Source organism: Scyliorhinus canicula, chromosome 16 (assembly GCF_902713615.1).
Source record: "Scyliorhinus canicula chromosome 16, sScyCan1.1, whole genome shotgun sequence".
In the NCBI taxonomy this organism is placed as follows: domain Eukaryota; kingdom Metazoa; phylum Chordata; class Chondrichthyes; order Carcharhiniformes; family Scyliorhinidae; genus Scyliorhinus; species Scyliorhinus canicula.
In genome coordinates, this window is record NC_052161.1 from 86,302,462 (window position 1) to 86,320,807 (window position 18,346).

At 50.2% G+C, this 18,346-nt stretch overlaps 1 protein-coding gene across 1 annotated transcript in view; it reads right to left on the reverse strand.

Moving 5' to 3' along the window:
* lpcat3 (lysophosphatidylcholine acyltransferase 3) overlaps positions 1 to 18,346 on the reverse strand; it is a 45,399-nt gene that overhangs the window by 17,117 nt on the left and 9,936 nt on the right. Inside the window, exons 2-4 of the mRNA XM_038774042.1 lie at positions 5,923 to 6,030; positions 4,793 to 4,899; positions 2,156 to 2,249 (exon numbers count right to left, since the gene is read on the reverse strand). Coding sequence (XP_038629970.1) covers positions 2,156 to 2,249; positions 4,793 to 4,899; positions 5,923 to 6,030 — 309 coding nt within the window. The remainder of the gene's footprint in view (positions 1 to 2,155; positions 2,250 to 4,792; positions 4,900 to 5,922; positions 6,031 to 18,346) is intronic.

Genomic DNA, 18,346 nt, shown 5'->3' on the forward strand with positions numbered 1-18,346 from the left:
AGTAAGGGTTAGAATCTGGGGTAGTGTGTGTCAAGGTTATTCAGTAAGGGTTAGAACCTGGGTTAGTGTGTGTCAAGGTTATGCAGTAAGGGTTAGAACCTGGGTTAGTGTGTGTCAAGGTTATTCAGTAAGGGTTAGAACCTGGGTTAGTGTGTGTCAAGGTTATTCAGTAAGGGTTAGAACCTGGGTTAGTGTGTGTCAAGGTTATGCAGTAAGGGTTAGAACCTGGGTTAGTGTGTGTCAAGGTTATTCAGTAAGGGTTAGAACCTGGGTTAGTGTGTGTCAAGGTTATTCAGTAAGGGTTAGAACCTGGGTTAGTGTGTGTCAAGGTTATTCAGTAAGGGTTAGTGTGTGTCAAGGTTATGCAACTCGGCCTTTTGGAGACACAGATGCAATTAAAGCAGCGCAAAAGTTGGCCTAATGGAATTTTATTTATATAAAGAGGTTTCCTGGGGAGTAGATAATTAGAGACACACGGGTGAATTCTCTGCTGGCGGGATTCTTCGTTCCACCGTTAGAGCACCACTGTTATAGCGTTGGGTGGCTACAATCCCATTGGCCAGCGGCAGAACGGAGAATGATGCTGCCAACGACAGCTCACTGTGGAGACTCGCTCGGCTGGGGAGGAGGAGAATTCACCTTATTGTGTTTAGCTTTAGTAAGATGATGTAGTCAATGCGAGGAGCCAGGGGATGAAGCAGTCAGGCGAGTTAATTCCGTTTTGGATTGGGATATGGATAGACCAACAGCTTCTCTAAAACAGCAAGTTTTGACTGTATGTGAACAGGAGCAGTGTGTCTCAAAACAGCGAGTTAAAGATTTGCCTGTGAACAGGACAGGAACAATTTCTCAAAGCCGGGCAGGTTAAACAGTAGTGTGACACAAACAAGAATCTTCAAGTTGAGTCCTGAAGGATCTCTCTCTCTCAAAGCAGTTTATCCAAGACATCTCTTTACGCAAGTATTCCTGGGTCTGCTAACTGTAATAAAAAGTGTTTTTTGACCAGAGATGGGTGTGGTTTGAGTGGACGTAAAGATATCAGTTATGAGTTATTGTTTCATTTGTATTGTTAAGCATTGTTTATGGGGTAATTGTAAGCTATTTTTCTTGCGTTATGTTAAAGATACTGGAATACTGTGTTAGTAATAAAGTTTGTTTTAATCTACCACATCCCTATTTGGGCGAGTGAGGTATACTTTCCTCATCGTCTTACAAATTTAAATTAAATATTGGAGTTTCTGTCCAGTATCCTGTTGTTGTCTGGTCCGGGATCACAATAAAAGAGTCAGGAGGGGCAGTCTGGGGAAAGAGTGTGGTGCGGGCAGAGGAGGGTGGGGATGAGGATTAATCAGTTTGGGTTTATACTTGCTGGAGGGTTGAAGGATGAGAGGGGATCTGATTGAGGTATATAAAATACTAAAAGGGATTGATTAATTAAATGTAGGCCAAATGTTCCCCCTCGTGGGTCAATCTGGAATGAAAGGTCACAGATATAGGTTGAGAGGCAGTAGTTTAAATCCGAGATGAGGAAGAACTACTTCTCGCAGAATTTGTGGAACTTGCTGCCCCAAAGTACGGTGGAGTCCGAATCATTAAATGGTTTTGAGAAGGAGATAGATATATTTCTGATTTTAAAAAACGGGATTGAGGGATATAAGGATCAAGTAAGTAGGTAGCTTTGCGACCAGGAAGAGATCAGCCATGATCTGATTGAATGGTGGACAAGGCACGAAGGGCTGAATTGCCTGCATATGCTCCTAATTCCTGTGGCCCTGGGTCACTGTCCATGTGGAGTTTGCACATTCTCCCCGTGTCTGTGTGGGGCTCACCCCATAACCCAAAGATGTGCAGGGTGGATGGATTGGCCACGCTAAATTGCCCCTTAATTGGAAAAAAAAAATTGGGTACTCAATTTATTTTTTAAAAATTCCCTCCATCACAGAGACTCATTTTGGCCAAATACGGAATCCTCAACAGGACTTTTCTTACTCAGGGGTTTAATAGACTGCACCCCTACCCCACACCATGTGCAAGTCAAACGGTAGCAGAGTCAGTGCCAAGGGAGCGCCGCGCCGTTGGAGGGTTAGCTGCGAGGGAGCGCCGCGCCGTCAGAGGCTCAGTAACCTGCACGTCCCCTGACCTCTCCCGGACTGACCAATGAGCTTGAGTGTGAGGACACAGTGAGGCATTGTCCACTTGATGTCGTACTGGTCAGTGGCAGTATAGTAGTAACCAGCCAGGAGGTATATCTGTGGAGGAAGAGATCAGAGAGAAAGAGGGGCTGAGTGTGAGGGTGATATCAGACAACAGGAACAGCAACACATGGAAGAATACATTCAGTTCGTCAGTGTTCACTCCAGCCCCAACACCCTCCCCATCTCTCCAACCTCCTCCAGCCCCTACTCTCCCTATTTCTCCAAACTCCTCCAGCCCCTACACCCTCCCTACCTCTAACCTCCTCCAGCCCCGACACCCTCCCTATCTCTCCAGCCCCTACACTCTCCCTATTTCTCCAAACTCCTCCAGCCCCTACCTCTGTAACCTCCTCCAGCCCCTACACCCTCCCTATCTCTGCAACCTCCTCCCTATCTCTGTAACCTCCTCCAACCCCTACACACTCCCTATCTCTGCAACCTCCTCCAGGCCCTACACCCTTCCTATCTCTGAAACCTCCTCCCTATCTCTGTAACCTCCTCCAGCCGCTACACCCTCCCCATCTCTAACCTCCTCATGCTACAACAACCCTCACAATCTCTGTAATCTCTACCAGCCGCCTCCAACCCTCCCTATCTCAGAAACCTTTTCCAGATTCAAAAACTCTCCAATGCTCCTGCAACAGTTGCATCTGTTTCAACTTTGATTTCTCCACCATGTCCGATGCTCACAAATAGTACAGAGGAGCTTTACTCTGTATCTAACCCCGCGCTGTACCTGTCCTGGGACTGTTTGATGGGGACAGTGAAGAGGGAGCTTACTATATCTAACCCCGTGCTGTACCTGTCCTGGGAGTGTTTGATGGGGACAGTGTAGAGGGAGCTTTACTCTGTATCTAACCCCGTGCTGTACCTGTCCTGGGAGTGTTTGATGGGGACAGTGGAGGGGGAGCTTTACTCTGTATCTAGATGAAATTTCAGCGCCGTTGGCAATGATCTTTTCATCCCCACTGTCAACAGGGGTGGTAACAGGGGATTGGAGAGTGGCGAATATCGTGACCCTGTTTAAAAAAGGGAATAGGGATAACCCTGGGAATTACAGGCCAGTTAGTCTTACTTCGGTGGTCGGCAAAGTATTGGAAAGGGTACTGAGGGATAGGATTTCTGAGCATCTGGAAAGACACTGCTTGATTAGGGATAGTCAGCACGGATTTGAGAGGGGTAGGTTTTGCCTCAAGTCTTACTGAATTCTTTGAGGTGACCAAACACGTGGATAAAGGTAAAGCAGTGGATGTAGTATACATGGATTATAGCAAGGCATTTGATAAAGTTCCCCATGGTAGGCTTATGCAGAAAGTAAGGAGGCATGGGATAGTGGGAAATTTGGCCAGTTGGTTAACGAACTGGTTAACCGATAGAAGTCAGAGAGTGGTGGTGGATGGCAAATATTCAACCTGGAGCCCAGTTACCAGTGGCATACCACAGGGATCAGTTCTGGGTCCTCTGCTATTTGTGATCATAGAATTTACAGTGCAGGAGGCCATTCGGCCCATCGTTCATTAATAACTTGGATGAGGGAGTTGAAGGGTGGGTCAGTAAATTTGCAGACGATACGAAGATTGGTGGAGTTGTGGATAGTGAGCAAAGAGGCATAGATAGGATGCAGAGCTGGGCTGAGATGTGGCAGATGGAGTTTAACCCTGAAAAGTGTGAGGTTGTCCATTTCGGAAGGACGAATATGAATGCGGAATACAGGGTTAACGGTAGGATTCTTGACAATATGGAGGAGCAGAGAGATCTTGGGGTCTATGTTCATAGATCTTTGAAAGTTGCCACTCAAGTGGATAGAGCTGTGAAGAAGGCCTATGGTGTGCTAGCGTTCATTAGCAGAGGGATTGAATTTAAGAGCCGTGAGGTGATGATGCAGCTGTACAAAACCTTGGTAAGGCCACATTTGGAGTACTGTGTGCAGTTCTGGTCGCTTCATTTTAGGAAGGATGTGGAAGCTTTGGAAAAGGCGCAAAGGAGATTTACCAGGATGTTTCCTGGAATGGAGAGTAGGACTTACAAGGAAAGGTTGAGGGTGCTAGGCCTTTTCTCATTAGAACGGAGAAGGATGAGGGGCGACTTGATAGAGGTTTATAAGATGATCAGGGGAATAGATAGAGTAGACAGTCAGAGACATTTTCCCTGGGTAGAATAAACCATTACAAAGGTACATAAATTTAAGGTGAATGGTGGAAGATATAGGGGGGGATGTCAGAGGTAGGTTCTTTACCCAGAGAGTAGTGGGGTCATGGAATGCACTGCCTGTGGAAATAGTTGAGTCAGAAACATTAGGAACCTTCAAGCGGCTATTGGATAGGTACATGGATTACAGTAGATTGATGGAGTGTAGATTAATTTGTTCTTAATCTAGGACAAAAGTTTGGCACAACATTGTGGGCCGAAGGGCCTGTTCTGTGCTGTATTTTTTATGTTCTATGTTCTAACCCCGTGCTGTACCTGCCCTGGGACAGTGTAGAGGAAGCTTTACTCTGTATCTAACCCTGTGCTGTTCCTTCCTGGGAGCGTTTAATTGGGACAGTGTGGAGGAAGCTTATTTTTAGCATAGATATAATATACGGAAGGAACCTTACCATTTGAAATATGAAAGTAGTTGCGACACCTGTAATTGTTCTTCCTATAAGTCGCAAAACCAAGAACTGGAAGAGCACGCAGGCGAGTGAATGAAACATCTGGAAACCTATTCAGGAAGGGACAAGGAGGGGGTCAAGAGGGAGGGAGCAGAGACCAGAGAGAGGGAGGTAGCGGGGGCCAGAGAGCAGGACAGACAAGGAGGGGGTCGAGAGGGAGGGAGCAGAGACCAGAGAGGGGGAGGGACAGTGGGGGCCACACAGAGAAGGGAGGGGGGGGGGGGGGGGGGGGGGGGGGCGTGGGGCCAGATAGCAGGAGCAGGGGGCCCACAGAGAAGGGGCCAGGGAAGGAAGGACAGAGGGAATGGGAGCCAGAGAGGTGTACAGGGAGGGAAGGAGCAGGGTCCAGAGAGAGGGAGAGAGAGAGAGGAACAGAGAGGAGACATGGTCAGAACAAGTGCTGGAGATTGTCCATACAACACAGGAGATAGTTTAATATTGTCTTTAGCCCCGTTCAAACTGGTCGAAGAGCCTTGGTGAGTCAGTACTGTGCACCTGATAGATGACGGCAGTGACAGTATTTATGCGGCCGTTCCTTTATCATGAACAAGGGTGTGCGAGATGGAGAAGTATCAGACAATTGTGGCACAGTTGGCTAGAGCGGGACCACAGAGTACAGTTTCTGGTCTCGGTATCTAACGGAGGGTGCACTCGCCTTGGAAGGGCAAGAGAGGGTCACCTTGTTCTATTGAGTGGAACGGGGCAGGGTTGGGGGTGGGGCGATGTTCTCCTGAGTTTTGTGAAACGCGCCAAGGATCACATTGAAATGTCTCTTAACTCTTCAGCAGTTTTGACCGGGTCTCACATGGCTGACCGGCAGTTTCCTGCACGCGAGTCGAGAGCTCATTGGTGGGGTGCACAGCACCTCAGTGTAAGAGGGCGACCATTTTCTGAGGATGCCGGATTGTCCGAGATTCCAGGCCGTGGTCGAAGGCTTCTTTGTGGGGGTTGTGTAGAAACAGTGTGTTGAGGCTCAGGATTCGTGGCGAGTACCAAAAGACAGAGCACACGTTCCCCGCCACCCTCCGCTCTGCACCTTTAGGCCCTCACCAGGGAGAGAGTCACTCGCTCACCAAAATTAAAATATGCCATCCAGAGTCCCAAAGCGGTGTTGTACAAGTGGATCATGTGAGGCTGCTTCCCGTAGAGGAACTGTCTGTGGAAAAGTGCAAATGGATATCCTGGTGGAGAGAGATGGAGGGAGAGAAAATGAAATAGTTAATGACAAGGTGTAGCAACATTTACATTGGAGATGCCACACCCCAACAGGCCATTCTAATGGAATCAAAAGGGAAAATGCTGGAAAATCTCAGCAGGTCTGACAGCATCTGTAGGGAGAGAAAGAGCTAACTTTTTGAGTCCAATGACCCCTCGTCAAAGCTAAAAAAAGGTATAAAAAGTGGGAGATATTTATACTGTGGGGGGAGGGAATGAAAGAGGAGTCAGAGGCACAGAAACCATGGGGAAAGAGTGCTAATGGCAGTCCCCAGAGAGAATAAAAGGTGTGAAAGGCCAAACAGCAGAGAAACTAAAATCAGAGGGTAAACTGTGACAGATGTAGGGTGGGGGGAGGGGAAGCAAAGGGGAGAAAACGTAAGGAGGGGGGGCAGGGAATATATAAAGAAAGTCAAAGAAATGCAAGGTAAAAGACAACAGGGTCAAGGTGGGATGGAGCTAATCATCTGAAGTTGTTGAATTCGATGTTGAGACCAGAAGGCTGTAGCGTGCCTAACCGGAAGATGAGATGTTGTTCCTCCAGTTTGCGTTGAGCTTCACTGGAACATTGCAGCAGGCCAAGGACAGACATGTGGGCATGGCAGCAGGGTCTTTTGTTAAAATGGCAAGCAACGGGAAGGTCAGGGTCCTGAATGCGCACAGACCGAAGGTGCTCAGCAAAGCGATCACCCAGTCTGTGTTTGGTCTCTCCGATAAGAGACACGACCACAGATGGGAGCAGCGAATGCAATAGACCAAATTGAAAGAGGTGCAAGTGAAACGCTGCTTAACCCGGAATGAGTGTTTTGGGCCTGGGATGTTAAGCATGGAAGAGGTAAAGGGGCAGGTGTTACACCTTCTGTGATTGCATGGGAAGGTGCTATGGCTGATGGGAGAGGTACTGGGTATGGTGGAGGAGTGGACTAGATTATCTCGGAGGGAACGGTTTCTGAGGAATGCTGACAGAGGGAGTGAAGGGAAGATGTGTTTGGTGGTGGAGTTGGAGTTGACAAAAATGGCAGAGGATTATGCTTTTTCTAATGGAATGCTTGCCTCTATATTTAGAGGATTGGAGGATAAAGACACTGGGGCTATGCTGCAGCTATACACTTCGGAGACGCTATGAGCAGTTTTGGACACCACACTGTGGGAAGGATATTTTGGCGTTAGAGAGAGCAACGCATGTTTACTGTATTGATACCTATATTACAGGGGTTGAGTTACGAAGAGAGATTATTCAAATTAGACCCGTTTTCCCTAGAATTTAGAAGGCTAAAAGGTGATATGATCAAAGTATTCAAGATATTAACAGGGAAAGACAGGGTGGATAAAGATTATTTTTTAGTACCCAATTTTTTTCCCCCAATTAAGGGGCAATTTTACCTACCCCAATTCGCCTCCCCTGCACATCTGTTTCGGTTGTGGGGAAAGACCCACGCAGACACTGGGAGAATGTGCAAACTCTACGGTCAGTGACCCAAGGCCGGGATCGAACCTGAGACCTTGGCGCCTTGAGACTGCAGTGCTACCACTGCCCAACCGTGCTGCCCTAAGGGTGGATAAAGATAAACTCCCACTGGTTGGAGATTGTAAAATTAGGGGGAAAAGTCTGAAAATTAGGGCTTGACCATTCAAGAGAGATGTTGGGAAGAACTTCTTCACTCAAAGCGGGGTAGAGGTTTGGAACTCTCTCCCACACACAGCAGTTGAAGCTGGAACAGTTGTTAATTTTAAATCAGAGATAGATTTTTGTTAAGCAAAGGTATTACGGGACTCAGGCCAAAGGCAGGTATATGGTGTTAGGCCACAAATCAGCCATGACCCTCATTGAATGGTAAGGCAGGATCGAGGGGCTGAATGGCCCACTCCTGATCCCAAGTTCATTCTGCCCCTCCCCTCCACGCTGTAAATGGTGCCCATTAATTTTATTCATTCACAGGGGAGCCGCCATCTTGAACCCGCTGCAGTTCCGTACGGTGTACATACACCCACAACACTGTTAGGGACAGAATTTCAGGATTCTGACCCAGAGACAGTGAAGGAACGGCTGATATATTTCCCAGGCGGGCTGGTGTGTGAGGGACTTGGAGGGGAACTTGCAGGCGGTGGGTGTTCCCCATGTATTTGCTGCCCCCACCCTGTCCTCTTAGACGGTAGGGGTGGTGGGTTTGGAAGGTGCTGTTGAAGGAGTCTTGGAGAGTCACTGCGGTGGATCTTGTAGACGGTACATATGGCTGTCAAAGGGTCAGTGCTGAGGAAGTGCTGCACTGCCAGATTATACCTTTCGGAGTTCCACACCTGCCAACTAGAGTGGGGATCTTTCCTGGGTCGAGGCACAATGGCTGTCCTTCAATGAACGTGATGCACGTGGGAGGCAGTGAACATTTCCAGTGCTCAGGGCCTGCACGTGTGCAGGAAGCATCTCCAGCTCCTGGAAGCCAGAGTTTTGGAGCTGGAGAGGCGGCTGAGGACATTGTGGAGCATCCGTGAGGCGGAGAGCATCGTGGATAGCACGTACAGACAGATTGTCACACCTCAGACTCCACAGGCAGGCCGAGCGAGAGAGCTAGGCAGGCAGTGCAGGAATCTCCTGTGGCCACTCTCCTGCAAAACAGACATGGTGTTTTGGATACTGTTGAAGGGAATGACCTTTCAGGGGAAAGCAGCAGCAGCCAAATTTGTTGCACCACAGTTGGTTCTGCTACAGAGGGGAGGAGTAAAAAGTGTGGAAATACAATAGTTATAGGGATTCAATTGTAAGTGAAATAGATAAGCATTTCTGTGGCCGCAAATGAGACTCCACGATGGCATGTTGCCTTCCTGGTGCTGGAGTCAAGAAGTCTTGGAGCGGTTACAGGATATTCTGCAGAGGGAGGGCGAACAGCCAGTGGTCGTGGTACACATCGCTACCAACAACATAGGTTAAAAAAAGGATGAGGTCCTGAAAACAGAATATAAGGAGTTAGGAAGAAAGTTGAGAAGCCGGACCTCAAAGCGGGGCAGCACAAGTGATTAGCACTGTGGCTTCACAGCGCCAGGGTCCCAGGTTCCATTCCCCGCTGGGTCACTGTCTGTGCAGAGTTTGCACGGTCTCCCAGTGTCTGCGTGGGTTTCCTCCGGGTGCTCTGGTTTCCTCCGACAGTCCAAAGATGTGCGGGTTAGGCCATGGATTGGCCATGATAAATTGCCCTTCGTGTCCAAAAAGGTTAGGAGGGCTTATTGGGTTACAGGGATAGGGTGGAAGTGAGGGCTTAAGTGGGTGGGTGCAGACTCGATGGGCCGAATGGCCTCCTTCTGCACTGTATGTTCTATGTTCTCAGGATTACTACCATTGCCACGCGCTAGTCAGGTTACAAATAGTAGGATGTATCGGATCAATATGTGGCTGAAGAGATGGTGTGAGGGAGAGGGTTTCACATTCCTGGGGCAAAGGGACCGGTTCTGGGAGAGGTGGGACCTGTACAAACAGGACAGGTTACACCTGGGCAGGACTGGGACTGATGTCTTTGGGGGTTACTTGCCAGAGTGGTTGGGGAGGATTTAAACTAGTGGCCAGGGAAATTGGGGGAGTAAAGAATAAGGAGGGTAACACAGTCTTGGATCCAAGGGGGGGGGAGGGGGGGGGGGGGGGGGGGGGGGGGGGGGTGGTGAACGGAGTTTTAAGGAATTCTATAGTAAGCTATACGAGTCGGAGCCCCCGGCGGGAGCGGAAAGGATGAGGCAATTTTTGGACCAGTTGAGGTTTCCAAAGGTGGAAGAGGACCTGGTGGAGGGGCTGGGGCCCTGATTGAATTGCAGGAGATTGTCAAGGGTATAGAGGGCATGCAATCGGGTAAAGCCCCGGGGCAGGACGGTTACCGGGTAGAATTCTATAAGAAATTTTCGGAAATATTGAGCCCACTCCTGATGAGGACCTTCAATGAGGCTAGAGAGAAAGAAACCCTCCCCCCAACAATGTCACAGGCTTTGATCTCACTCATTCTTAAACGAAGGAAGGACCCAGAACATTTCGGGTCATACAGGCCGATTTCGCTTTTAAACGTAGATGCCAAATTGCTAGCTAAGATTCTGGCCACAAGAATTGAGGATTGCGTCCCGGGGTGATAGAGGAAGACCAGACTGGGTTTGTTAAAGGCAGACAACTCAATACCAATGTCCGGAGACTTTTGAATATTATTATGATGCCCTCAGAGGGAGGGGAGGCGGAGGTGGTAACAGCGATGGACGCAGAGAAAGCCTTTGACCGGGTGGAGTGGGAGTACCTGTGGGAAACGCTGGGGAGGTTCGGCTTTGGTGAGGGCTTTACTGGCTGGGTGAAATTGCTGTACCAGGCGCCTGTAGCAAGTGTATGTACAAATCGGCTGAGGTCGGGGTACTTCGAGCTTCACCGGGGAACGAGGCAGGGGTGCCCCCTCTCCCCGTTACTATTTGCCCTAGCTATATGTGGATGATTTGCCCCTGTACATTTCGGACCCTGTGAGGGGATGGGGAAGGTTCTGCGGATCCGGAGGGATTTTGGTAGTTTTTCAGGGTACAAACTGAACATGGGAAGGAGCGAGTGGTTTGTGATCCAGGCCAAGGGGCAGGAGACACTGAAAGAGCTGCCGCTCAGAAAAGATTTTGTTACCTGGGTATACAGGTGGCCAGGAAATGAGATGCCCTGCACAGGCTCAACCTGACCCGATTGGTGGAGCAAATGGAAGGGGACTTTAAAAGGTGGGACATGCTCCCGCTGTCACTGGCAGGAAGGGTGCAGACCGTGAAAATGACTGTCCTTCCCAGATTTTTGTTTGTCTTTCAGTGCCTACCCATCTTCATCACCAAGGCCTTTTTAAAGTGGGTGAGTAGGATCATTACGGGCTTTGTGTGGGCGAATAAGACCCCGCGAGTAAGGAGATCGCTGTTGGAGTGCAGTCGGGGGGTGGGTGGGTTGGCGCTGCCGAACTTTCGCAACTACTACTGGTCGGCCAATATAGCTATGATTAGGAAGTGGGCGATTGGGGGGGGGGGGGCGTGGGAGCAGGTGGAGGCGGCGTCATGTAAAGGTACTAGTCTGGGAGCTTTCATAACGGCTCCTTTGCCGTTCCCGCCGACCCGTTACTCCACACGTCCGGTGGTGGTGGCGACACTGCGGATCTGGGGCTAGTGGAGGAGGTACAAGAAGGTGGAGGGAGCTTCGGTCTGGACCCCAATATGCAACAACCACAGGTTTGTCCCGGGTAGGATGGATAGTGGGTTCCAGAGCTGGCAGAGGGCAGGCATCAGAAGGATGGGAGATCTGTTCATAGACGGAAGCTTTCCCAGTTTGAAGGCGCTAGAGGACAAATTTAATCTGCCGCCAGGAAACACCGTTAAATATCTGCAAGTACGAGCCTTCCTGAAAAAACAGGTAGTGGCCTTTCCGACGCTGCCGCCACTGAGAATACAGGACAGGGTGGTCTCCGGCACCTGGATGGGGGAGGGGAGGGTGTCGGATATCTACCAGGAACTACAGGAGGTGGAGGAGCTCAAGGGCAAGTGGGAGGAGGAGCTAGGTGAGGAGTTGGAAGTGGGTCTGTGGGCAGAGGTCCTGGGCAGGGTTAATTCCCCATGTGCCAGGCTCAGTCTAATTCAATTTAAGGTGGTCCACCGGGCACACATGATGGCAGCGACAATGAGCAAGTTTTTTGGGTTGAAGACAGTTGTATAAAGTGCAAGGGCAGCCCTGCAAACTATGTCCACATGTTTTGGGCATGCCCAGAGCTTAGAGTGTGTTCTGGCAAGGGTTCGCGAGGGCAATGTCCAAGGTGCTTAACACACGGATGGTGCCGAGTCCAGAGATAGCGATCTTTGGAGTGTCAGAAGACCCGGGAGTTCAGGGGGGCGAAAGAGGCTGACGTCTTGGCCTTTGCCTCCCTAGTAGCCCGGAGACGGATTTTATTAATGTGGAGGGACTCGAAGCCCCCCGAGTGTAGAGACTTGGGTTACCGACATGGCTGGGTTTCTCAGCCTCGAAGAAAATAAAGTTTGCCTTAAGAGATTCTACGCTAGGGTTCTCTCGGAGGTGGCAGCCGTTCGTCAACTTTCTCGGGGAAAATTTAAATGTCAGCAGCAGCAGCAATCCATAGGGGTAGGGCTAGGGGTGGGTGGTGGGGTGAGTGCTTCATTGGGATGGTGTGGGAAGACTGGGTCACGTGGGGTAATGTCTATTTAATTGTATATTCTCTTTTTGCACTACGTTAATGTTCACTCTAGTTTGTTTTGTTCTTATGGTTACTACTGTTTTATTATGAAAAATTCTGCAAAACCTCAATAAAAATATTTTTAAAAAACACATGTGGCATGGGGATGGAAACCTGTGTAAGGGTTCAGAGCAGGGGAATCAAGAACACGAGAAAAAGACAGAAAGGGGAATAAGAAAAGTGATAGGCAGAGAAATCAAGGGCCTGTGTCAGATAATAACACTGTAAAAAAAATAAAGTAGTCGGGAAGGGACAGGGTACGTTAAAAGGACTAGCCTTCAGATTTTGGGATGAAACAGGGAGTTCAAGTGGGAGTTATAAGGAGGTCAGAAGTAATTAAACCTGCTTTCAGTGTGGTCTTTTGAGGTCAACCAAATAAGACCATAAGACATAGAAGCAGGATAGCATGGTGGTTAGCATAAATGCTTCACAGCTCCAGGGTCCCAGGTTCGATTCCCGGCTGGGTCACTGTCTGTGTGGAGTCTGCACTTCCTCCCCCTGTGTGCGTGGGTTTCCTCCGGGTGCTCCGGTTTCCTCCCACAGTCCAAAGATGTGCGGGTTAGGTGGATTGGCCATGCTAAATTGCCCGTAGTGTCCTATTAAAAGTAAGGTTAAGGGGGGGGGGGGGGGGGGGGGTTGTTGGGTTACGGGTATAGGGTGGATACGTGGGTTTGAGTAGGGTGATCATGGCTCGGCACAACATTGAGGGCCGAAGGGCCTGTTCTGTGCTGTACTGTTCTATCTATGTTCTAAGCAGAATTAGGCCACTCGGTCCATCGAGTCTGCTCCGCCATTCAATCATGGCTGATATTTTTCTCATCCACATTCTCCAAATAAAGGAAAGGAAAAGAAAACAAAGTGGGGTAAAACCAAAAAAGGGCTGCTCCTGTTAGAGGCACAGCCTGAACATAACAAAGATCAACGGAAACTTAAAAACACCAGAGTGCAGTGAAAGGGGTCGATAAAGCACTCCAACCCCTGCGGTGCCCACCAGGCACAGAAGGCCTCGATGGTGCCAGTGAACGCATCCTCCCTTTCGAGGGACACCCGGTCGTGAGTGTAGCTGCGGAAGAGGGGCAGACAGTCTGCTCGGATGACCCCCTTGGTCACCTGCTGCTTGGACCTATAAATGGCAAGTTTTGCCAGGCTCGCCATTTATATTCGCCAGACCCAGGAGCAGGTTCACAAGGAGGTCCTCTGCCTTCCCTGCCCCTCTCCGCACCAGGTGCCCATAGATCAGGAGCGTGGGGCTGAAGTGTAAACAAAACTTCAACAAAAAAAAAAGAGAGTCGACAGAAAACTAAAAAGAGGGTGTAGCCTAAATCACATTACACTGAGATGGTCCACGGACTCCACAAGACCACAAAACAGGCAGGCTTCATGGGTGTCCGTGAAACGGTGCAATCGGTGATTGTACGGCAGTGCTGTATGCAACACCCTCCACCTCAGGTCCCCAAGATTGAGGGGGAGGACTCCTCCATAGAGGGACCTCTGCCGCTGGAGGGCAACAAGGCCCGTGCCAGGTGACGAGCGAAATTAAGGAGGTGAAGGGTGTGCAGCAGCAGCCCGTACAGGAAGCCTCTCCGTGCAATGCGAAAAGGCATGGTGGGCATTTCCGTGAGGCAGCTAGGATAGTGGGGCATTAGCCCCCCGCCCCCGAGGGAGATATCAGGGCTTGGGGATGTGGAATTCCATCCGAGCAGGGGATCACACAGATGGGATACCACTGCACACCTGCGCGTCCTCCAGACCACGAGTCCAATCGGATCTGAGCACGACTGTGTTGAGGTCTCAGATGGCATTGGCTGCAAGCCGGACGTTCACTGCCTTGCGTCGTGCTAACTCATCTAGCCCACCCCTCCTCCACCCAGCATGTCCCCGATCCTGGTCACCCCGGCAGCCACAGCTTACTCCTCTGCCACTCAAACTGATATTGGTGGAGGTGCGGATTCCTGACAACAGCGCAAAGCGACCATGCTCCAAACTCTGAGATGGTCCGGGCAAAAGATGGGCAGCGCCTGCAAAGGGTAACGAAGACTTTTCACATCTATGAACTGGAGCTACATGTCGTAATTCAGGCCACGCGTCGCCAGGGCACACCGTTGTATCGCTGCAGGGGTCTGAAGGCGGAAGATCGCCACCCGAGTTCAAAGGCACACTAGTGCCTGGCCGCCCTCCCCAAGCGAGAGACTCGGAACCTCAGCAGCAACCCAGTGCTGTCTCTTGTCCCAGGAGCACTTTATTAACATTCTCTGGTGTTTTGTGACATAATCAGGGTGAGGGGTCAAAGTGACCAGCCGATAAACCAACTGATCGCCTCCATGTTGGGGTATGACAAGAACTCGACCCCTGTAAGACAACACTTGGAGCAGTCCTGTCCAGCGTCCCAGGTGACTTTGGTCTCCAGCTCCTGCCAGTAAGCCGGCCAGGATTCCTCAGCTGTGCAAAGATGGACTCCCAAGTCGAGGATGTTGGCTCTGCTCCATGCGAAAGGCTTGAGCTCCTCTGGGAGGGGTCCGCCTGCCACGGACCAACCAGGAGTCCGGAACACTTGGCCCAGTTGGTCCTGGCAGAGGACGGAGCGGAGCACACAGCCTGGCACTCTCGCATCTTCCGCAGGTCACCAGGGTCAGTGAACATGAGGAGCATGTCATCAGCGTAAGCCGAGAGGTACACAACAATGCCCGACAAGCGCAGAGTCAGTCCGGACAACCTCCTCCGCAGGAGGCCCAGGAAAGGCTCCACGTAAATGGAATAGAGTTGGCCAGACAGGGCCAGCCCTAACACACACCTCTCCTAAAGCGAAGGGCGCCGTCAGGGATCCATTAACTTTAACGAGACACTCTGGCAGTGTACAGAAGTCAGATCCAGGCGATGAAATGGGTCCTCAACCCGGATGCTTGCAGGATCCCGAATAAATATTCGTGATCCACCCTGTCAAATGCCTTCTCCTGATCAAGGAACAGGTAGGCGCTCGACATACCAGCCTTCTGGGAATGATGGACCAGGTCCCGGACCAGATGGATGTTGTCATGGATCGTGCGGCCCGGGACCGTGTAGGACTGGTTGGGGTGGATCATGTGGTGCAGTACAGTGCCAAAGCGCAAACACATCACCTTGGCGAAGTGCTATGGCCAGTTTTTAAGGTGGCAGAGATCCCCCCACAGAGCCCTGTGCCACGAGAGGCGCATCACCCCGGTCACGATACTTTCTCCCTAGGACCCCCATGTAGTCACTCCCCAGGATGTCCCAGAATGCCCTGAAGAACTCCACGGTCAGCCCGTCCAGCCCCAGGGTTTTGCCCCTAGAAAGGTTGTCGAGGGCACCGGTCAGCTCCCCCAGTCTCTAGGGGCATTGAGCATTCCAGACGACCTGGAGTAGAACCTCTCTCAACTCTGCAAGCATCCTCACTGGACAGATCCAGAGAGAAGAGGACCGCGACCGAGTGTGAGACAAGGCAAGCCGCGCCCACAGCAGACGGTGCTCCGAGCACGGCACCTGCTGCACAGAGGCCGTCGGGACGCCTTTGAAATGTGGAGGCGGTCGACTCTGGACACTCCGACCCCAGGCCTCACAAAGGCGAAGACGCCAGATGTCCACCAAGCCCAAGAACCCATCCACGTTCATCAACTTCGCCACCGCGAGAGGGGCACTGGTTACCAAGGCGGTCCTTTGTCCCGAGGGTGCAATTAAATCGCCCCCCCAGGACGATGCACACGCCCGCAGCAATGGTGCCAAGATGAGTGGATACTTGCTCAAAGAAAGTCATCTGCTGCTGGCCAGTCTGGAGAGTGTAAACATTCACAACGTGAAGTACCTCCCCCTCCCCCACGAACCATCAGGTGCAGCAACTGGCCTGGCACTGGCTCCTTGACCCCCACCTGAAAATGTGGGGTCAACTAGATAGCCACCCGAGGTTAGGTGACTCATGTAGGACCCCCCCCCCCCCCCCCCCCCCAGCCACTTCAGGAACAACGTGGCTCCCGGAACGGTGTGGGTTTCTTACAGGAAGCACGCCGCACACTTCCTGTCCCGGAGGATCGAAAAGTTCTGGAACCTGCGGAGCGCGTCCCTGCTGCCGATGTTGAGGCTGGCTATGGTCACCTCCATGTCAGAAGTGTCACCTTCACCATCACCTTTTCAGTGCTTGGAGGGAGCAGAGAAGAGAGAAAACTTAAGCCAGCGCTGCTCAGTCACGTCCACGTCTCCAGTTTCTTTTTCGTAGGAGCGGGAAGACTGGATGAGCAGCGCCATGTCTGACCACAGGCCGAGGTTTAGCTGCAACGACGGTTTCGGCGAGCACGGTTTACATGCAGAAATTCGCACAAGTAGATTGTCAATGTTTCCGTGCTCATTACACAGTACCCAGTCAAGGATGGCCTGTTATCTAGTTGGCTCCTCAACACATTGATCCATCAGGCCGCAAGATGGCAAAGCGGGGATTGGCCCCAGACACCCCCCGGGCCTGTCGGCCTAGAGAACCCCGCGCCCCAGAACTCCAGCTTGGGGGCCAATGGTACACCTGACAGTGTCTCATCTTGGGGTCATTGATGCCTCAGCGTTGGGTATTGGGCCTGGTGTTGTTTCGGCGTGGGTCAACAAGTGGGGCTAGGGCACTCGGTGATGCACGCAACTCCAGGCCGGTGCAAAAGACACAGAGAGTGGGCGGCCTGTGGAATTTGTTACCACAGGAAGTAGTTGAGTCCAAAACATTGCATGGTTTCAAGAAGCAGTTGGATATAGCACTTAGGGTGAAGGGATCAAAGGATATGGGGGAAAGCGGGATCAGGCTATTGAGTTGGATGATCAGCCGTGATCATAATGAATGACGGAGTGGGCTTGAAGGGCCAAATGGCCTCCTCCTGCTCCTATTGTTTCTATTCGTAGGTATACAGACCACCAAACTGCAGTGGTAATGTTGGGAATAGCATTAGACAGGAAATCAGAGATGCAGTGATAAAGGAACATCTATGATTATGGGTGACTTCAATCTGCATATAGATGGGGTGACTCAAATTAGGCACAGTACAATAGAGGAGGAATTTCTGGAGTGTATACGGGATGGTTTTCTGGACCAGTATGTTGAGGAATCAACAAAGGAACAGGCCACCTTGGACTGGGTGTTGTGCAATGAGAAAGGATTAATTGGCAATCTAGTTGGGGGATGAGTGACCATAACATGGCATAATTCTTTATCAGGGTGAATAATGAGGTAGTTCATTCTGAGACCAAGGTCCTGAATCTCATTAAAGGTAACTATGATGGTATGAGGAATTAGCTGGCTACAACGGACTGGGAAATATTACTGAAAGGAAGGACAGCAGATAGGCAATGGCAGACATTCAAGGAATTAATAGGTGAACTTCAGAAGTTGTTTATTCCTATTTGGCGCAAGAGTAGAAAGGGAACTGTGGCCACACCATGGTTTACAAGGGAAATTAGAGATAGTATTGGATTCAAAGAAGAGGCACACAAATTAGTAAGAAAATACAATAGACCTGAGGATTGGGAACAGTTTAAAATTAAGCAAAGACAGACCAAGGGATTGATTAAGAAGGGGAAAATACAATTAGAAAGTAAACTAGTGGGGAACATAAAGACAGACTGTCAAAATTACTATAGGTATATAAAAAAATAGATTAATAAAAGCTAATGTAGGCCCCTTACAGTCAGAAACAGGGAATTCATAACAGGGAACAAAGAAATGGCTGAGGAACTAAATTTGTACTTCGCTTCTGTATTCACAAAAGGAAGACATGAATAATGTACCGGAGGTTCTGAGAATCTGAAGTTTTAGTGAGGAGCTGAAGGAAATTAGTATTAGTAAACAAATAATTTGGAATGGTTCCTATAAATTGGAGGGTAGCGAATATAATCCCGCTATTCAAAAAGGGAGCTAGAGAGAAAACAGGGAACTATAGACCAGTGAGCTTGACGTTGGTAGTAGGCTGGAGTTGCTGGAGTCCATTATCAAGGATTTCATAGCACAGCATTTGGAAAGCAAAGTTGTAATCAGTCAAAGTCACTGGCACTGTTAATTAGAGAGTGCATCACAGCTGTA